The sequence below is a fragment of the Nicotiana tabacum genome, chromosome 20 (genome assembly GCF_000715075.1).
Source record: "Nicotiana tabacum cultivar K326 chromosome 20, ASM71507v2, whole genome shotgun sequence".
NCBI classification, from domain to species: Eukaryota; Viridiplantae; Streptophyta; class Magnoliopsida; order Solanales; family Solanaceae; genus Nicotiana; species Nicotiana tabacum.
Genome location: NC_134099.1, coordinates 111,990,085 through 111,996,294, shown reverse-complemented (window position 1 = coordinate 111,996,294; position 6,210 = coordinate 111,990,085). Strand labels below are relative to the sequence as shown.

The window sequence follows — 6,210 nt, the reverse complement described above, 5'->3', positions numbered from 1 at the left end:
TTGAAAGTTCATTCAAGTAAAAGGGTTCTCATAGAGCTAGGGCATTATCTAAGCATAACATGCAAAATAGCATACAACCTCAATATTGAAGTCCAAATTAAGACGTTAAGATGCTACATGGTTATAGAACTAATCCTAGGAGATAAGAGATCACGTGGTGCAGATTATGGTGAAGCATGACATGAACAGTAGACTATTCTCAGGCATCAATTAACACAGAATGATATCAAAGATGAACACTATAATAGTTGAACCAAAGTTCAGATAAATGTGCAAAAAAAAGGAAGGAAATTAAAAATTATGAAGGTTTAAACACTAACCAGTAGCAGAATTAAAAGAGTGCAAAGTGTAGTAGCAAAAACTCCAAATCCCCGATGCTTCAGAGTTCACATGAGCCTCGAGGATGGGCTCTAAGCCATTCTTGCACCGGAGGAGGTCATTCAACAATTTAGAGAGCGTTTTTGTGTGCCAATGGGTAAGGAAAAGAATAGCGAGAACTGTAGACATGTGATTTTTGACTCTCCCCGAGATTTCACCCATTTTAGCGTAAAATATTTAGTTTAGGCCTAATATCGATATTTCAATTAGTTTTGACTCTTTTACTTTATTTTGTCAAAAAATGAAAATTACAAAAAAAATATTTCTTCTTTTTAGTTGCTGTAGTTTATATACCTTTCGTAAAACTAAAAAATACAAAACAAATAGTACCTTATTTTTATTTTAATATGATATTTGAAAATACCAAAAAAATAGGTTTGTTTTAACGATTAGTCTTATCTTAATAGTTATTTTATTTAAGTAGGATTAATTGGTAAATGAGGTTGTATTTTTAGTCTTGTTCACGGAGAAAGAATAAAATTTGGGCTCAAACAATCCATTTTTAAACCTAATTTTTGGACCTAACCCATAATTCCCGAGCCCATAATTCCTAGGCTCATACCCCTTAACCTAAAAAACCCCTACAAAAACTTACCTAGACCCTCAGACAAGGACAACATAAACAGAGGGAGAAGGGTAAAGTCTCAATTCAAAACATACACAGAGGGAGAGAGTGAGAGATCGGTGTTTATAGTGGGATTATATTTGTATATTATCTCTCTCTCTCGTTTCGCGTAATCCATGGGTCTGTGGGAAGCTTTTCTCAATTGGCTTCGAAGCCTCTTCTTTAAACAGGAAATGGAGCTTTCTTTGATAGGGCTGCAAAATGCAGGGAAAACTTCACTTGTAAATGTTATAGCTACTGGTGGATATAGTGAAGATATGATACCAACTGTGGGATTTAACATGCGGAAAGTGACTAAAGGTAATGTCACTATAAAATTGTGGGACCTCGGAGGTCAACCCAGATTCCGTAGTATGTGGGAAAGATACTGTCGTGCAGTTTCAGCTATAGTTTATGTTGTTGATGCTGCTGATCATGATAACCTTAGCATTTCCAAAAGTGAACTCCATGACCTGTTGAACAAGCCATCATTGAGTGGTATTCCATTGCTGGTATTGGGAAACAAGATTGACAAGCCTGGAGCCCTGTCCAAGCAGGCTTTGACTGATGAAATGGGATTGAAATCTATAACTGACAGAGAGGTATGCTGTTATATGATATCATGCAAAAATTCCACCAATATTGACTCAGTCATCGATTGGCTTGTTAAGCACTCAAAATCAAAGAGTTAAAAGATGACACCCTTTGTTCTGCTACTGATTTCGTATGTTAAATTTGTGAGGCTGTTGATTCCTTCTGCTGGTTTCTCCAGACTGCTATTGTATTGTAAATTAAATTATCTCTCGATTGAAAGAAAAAAAAAAGGACAACAAAAAAAAAAAAAAAAAAAAGGACAACCGTTTTCTCTGATTGGGAGGACCTAAAAACCTAGACACAAAACAAAAAAGAACAGCTCATGATCTTCTTCACAAAATAAGGGACAGCCGCAGAACTCCATGAACACCCCTAATCTTCCTCCTCTTCTTTGAAACAAAGCCAAAATCCAACGTCTCTAGCCAGCAGCTCACCATCGCCGGACAGACCACCCCTGAAACCAGCGACCCCCTCAAATGACTACACCTCCATCTCTGAACTCCACCAGTCTATCGCCACCACACCAGACGACCTCCTCCGATTCCAGCCAGCGCCAGCTGCTGTCGAACACCATGAACCTCCATTGAACACCCCCTAAAACTCCATTGAAACCAACAGAATAAAGCTAAAAAAATGAGCTGAAAACTTCCCATAAACCAGCCTCTAAACCATCTCGAAGCAACCTCAAAAAACAGTCCGAAATCCGGCCAGAAACTCGAGTGACGCTTAAGCCGTAAATGTTCCTCCAACAACTCCGACAACGAGCTAAAAACAGCTCCAAAACGATGTAAAAAACTAGCGCCGAATCACCCCGAAACAGTAGCCTTTTATGTCAAAATTCGAGTTTTTCCGGCGAATCTCGAGTTCTTCTATTTGAGTTGTGATGACTGTTTCCATGGGTTCCTTGTCGAGGCAGTTCGATTGATGTGCTGAGTTTCTATTCGAGGTTCCGTTGTATTCGTGTCCGGTTAGCTTTTTGGTCGCTGCTCAATGTTTGGCTCGGACAGATGTGATACTTTTTTTTGGATTAGGACATTGCTTTGTTTAAACCATTTTGAAGTGTGATCAGGATTTAGTGTTATAAAAAACTCTTACATTGCACCATAGAGAAAATCAGAAGTTAAAGTTGGATTGGAAACATATACCACAAGTTTTAGGCTGTGTGCCAGGAGGTAGATGGATTTGTAACCAAGGTATGTAAATGTGATCCGTTTTGACTATTAACTGCTTTCAGATGTATCATATACTTTGATATATATGCTTTCTCTCTTATTGTTTTTTTTCCTTGGAATCTCCATGTTGCTTGTAGTTTGTTGGGATGGATAGAACATTTGACCATATTATGAGTATGTGGCTTAATTCTTAACTATTAGGACACAGTTAAATATGTTGAGAATCAGGTGCAAACTGTTGGTGCAAGCATGAAAACGTTATACTCTGGTGTGGTGCAAGATTTTTATATCCCAATAGATGATCATATAAAAAGGGCCTAACATCTTACTCTAGTTATTTACAAATCAGTAGTTCTACATTAAGTTTCGGGTTTAGTTTCAAAAGATGAATATCCTAGTTTTGCTTTAGGCACGTGTAATATATCATCGTGAGTGTGTACACATTCACATGACATGGTTATGATTTTAAAAATAAAATCATAATATGCGTTCGCGCAACTTTGACTAAACTTTCTTAATAATAATAAAGCGTTACTAATTGTGGACACGTTCGCGTAACATGATTTTTGATGCATCAAACAAATAGGTACACGTTCTCGTGACATGATTTTTGACGCGCCAAACAAATGGGTATGCATACGTGTGACCTGTTTTCAAGATAATTTCTTAATTAAAAAAGGGCAAATGCGCATAGGTTCTAAAAATAAGTGATTACACAATTTGATTAAGCCAAGTATGATTAAAGCAACCGTGTTAAAACCACGGAACCCGGGAATGCCTAATACTTCCTCCCGGGTTAACAGAATTCCTTACCCGGATTTCTATGTTCGCAAACCATAAATAAAAGTCAACTTCCTTGATTCGGAATTTTAACCGGTGACTTGGGACACCATAAATTATCCCAAGTGGAGACTCTGATTTTTATATAAATAATCATGTTTCGATTGTCACTTAAATTGGAAAAAACTCCCTTATAACCCTTTCGGGGTAGGAAAAAGGAGGTGTGACACCTCTGGCAACTCTGCTGGGGACAAGAACCCAGAATTTCTGGTTTAGGGTTCAAGAATTCGAGCTTTTTAATATGATTTTATTTAGCTTTATTTATTGTTAATATTACTATATTTTTGTGAACCTAATATGCTAATTGTTGTTTATTTACCATTTTGATATTGTTTGAATTCTATTAAATGTCTTCTTACGCCACCCCTCAGAGTTTTCTAAAAATGGTGCACACGTTCATGTGGCCCACTTTTCTGTTAGAAGTTATACCAAATAGAACGAGGTTGGGCCAGTAACAAGGCCGGGTAGACTTTAATGCTCCCAGTATGTTGCCCCCTCTTCGGCTCGAGTTGTCCGCTCGGGTAAGCCAGGTCAAGAACACAACCCCAGGTTTAAACTTCGATTAACATAATCTCATGCTGGATCCCTAGTAGGCATTTGTTTGCATCATGTGCATTTGACTTTGGGGACTCAACACAGGGGTTGGGTCTGTCTAGGACAGGTGTACCCAAAAATAAAAGACCATTCTGATGCATCCTATGTTCTATATGTTGCATTCCTTCAAGAGTAAAAGGGTCATTTGGTGGACCAATGATGGCTGAGGGTAAATGAGAAAGAAAAAAGGGTGAAGTGTGAAAATAAAGCAAGTAGGGCCCAATTATTTTTCTGTAACATTTTTGTTAAGAAAAAAAAACATGAAAAATTCAAAAAATGATTTTGCACTTATTCATCATTTTCCGAAAATCAAAAATAAAAAAAAAGAAAAGAAAATCCAAAAAGAGTATACATGTTTCATCATTTTTCAAAAAAAAATATATTCTCTAAATTAGTTATTTTTTTTAATTCTCGCCCGTATCCAATCTGCCCGAACTACGCGAACCTGATTCTCATCTCTCGGGGCAGTATACGTAGGAAACCCACATAGGGTTCGGTCATCGTAGTAAATCTTAAGTTCTTGGCTTTGCGGGGTCTTAGCCAAATTTTGCACTTCTAGCCACCTTTTGGCCAAATAAACCATTTTGCAAAAATAATCACAATCATGTCTTGTATATGTCCAACAGGATGGGTTATTGTCTCACATAGCGTTCCAGGTCTTTAACTTTATTTGGTCTGAATTTTCTCATACATGTATGAATCTAGTTACCGGAGTTTGAGCATGACAGAGCCCTAAGTCAGGATCGCTCATTCAGGAGTGGATTAAAAGGAGATTTTCTTTTCCTTTTTTAATGTTTTGAGTCTGTTTTTCTTTTGATCTCATCTTTTACCTTTTAGTTTTGTATAGTAATGTCGAGTTTTTTATTATAATTGTACGTTCTATTTTGTATTTGAAAAAGTGTGTTATAACTCCAAAATCCAAAAAAAAAAAGAAATTTTGCGTTTTTATATTTCCGTTAGAAGTTTTCTTTAGAACACTAATTCTAGGAATACAAAAATCATTTGAGGTCGTTTTCCTTTAGGAAATTAATATCTAGAACTCAAAATAAAAAATTTGCTTTTATATCTCCTTTAGAATATTAGGACTAAAAATTCAAAAAAAAGAATTTTCTTTTAGTACTTCTTTAAAAGTTTTCTTCAAGATATTAATTCCAAAATCCAAAAAAATTTCTTTTGAGGTTCTTCTTTGGAAAAACAAAAAAAAAAGTATTCTTTTTATTTTTACTAGAGCTTTAAGATAGTGTACATAGAAGAAAAAAAAATATACTTTATCTTTGGTTTATCTTCAGAGTTTCTCCCTTAGGTAATCAAAACTGAAATCCAAAAATATTTTTTATCTTTTTCATTTCTTGTTTCAAAATCTTTATTTATGATATCAAATGAAAATTCAATTTTTTTTCTTTGGTTTATTCTTTTGATTTCCTTCCTAAAAAAAGAGAACGTTAGTTTATTTAGTCTATTCTCGATTTTCAAGAATTACGCAAAGATCTGATTCATGCGGCGTCATGATACGTAGGCAACCTACATAGGGTTCGATCGAATCATTATTTTTATTATTAAAAGAAAAAAAAGAAAAAGAAAAAGAAAAAAAAGGAGAGATTAAATTATGTGATGCGAGAAATTAAAGAAAAGAAAAGAGTGATAATTAGAAAAACAAAAGGAAGGAAAGTGAGCAAGCCAAGAAGTGCTAGAAAAGAAAGAAAAGAGAAGGCTGAAATGAATAAATTGGGATGATGCCAAGTGACCTTGTGACCCTAAAAGTCATTCTAGAACCGTTAATTGTTGCCAGGTGCATTGCACGCAATGTGATATTTTTAGTTGTTAAATGCCCTAATGCTAACAGGATATCCCCATTTTGTTCCTTTTGTTGTTTTCATTGAGCAGAATGATGGTTGGTTTGTGGTTTTTAAGTAACTCGTCCATACAACACAAAGTCAAAAAAAAGGTAGCCATGGCTAGGAAAGACTTGGACACAGGGGTTATTGATCCGTCTAAGGGAATTGTTGAATCATAATCTGAGTTGAAAGA

At 35.6% G+C, this 6,210-nt stretch overlaps 1 protein-coding gene across 1 annotated transcript; it reads left to right on the top strand.

Moving 5' to 3' along the window:
- The first annotated feature begins 1,012 nt into the window (after nt 1–1,012).
- On the top strand, nt 1,013–1,804 carry LOC142174873 (ADP-ribosylation factor-like protein 8a). Its single transcript, XM_075241262.1, has one exon. The coding sequence runs from the start codon at nt 1,120–1,122 to the stop codon at nt 1,672–1,674; it is 555 nt and encodes a 184-aa protein (XP_075097363.1). The 5' UTR covers nt 1,013–1,119; the 3' UTR covers nt 1,675–1,804.
- The last annotated feature ends 4,406 nt before the right edge of the window (nt 1,805–6,210 follow it).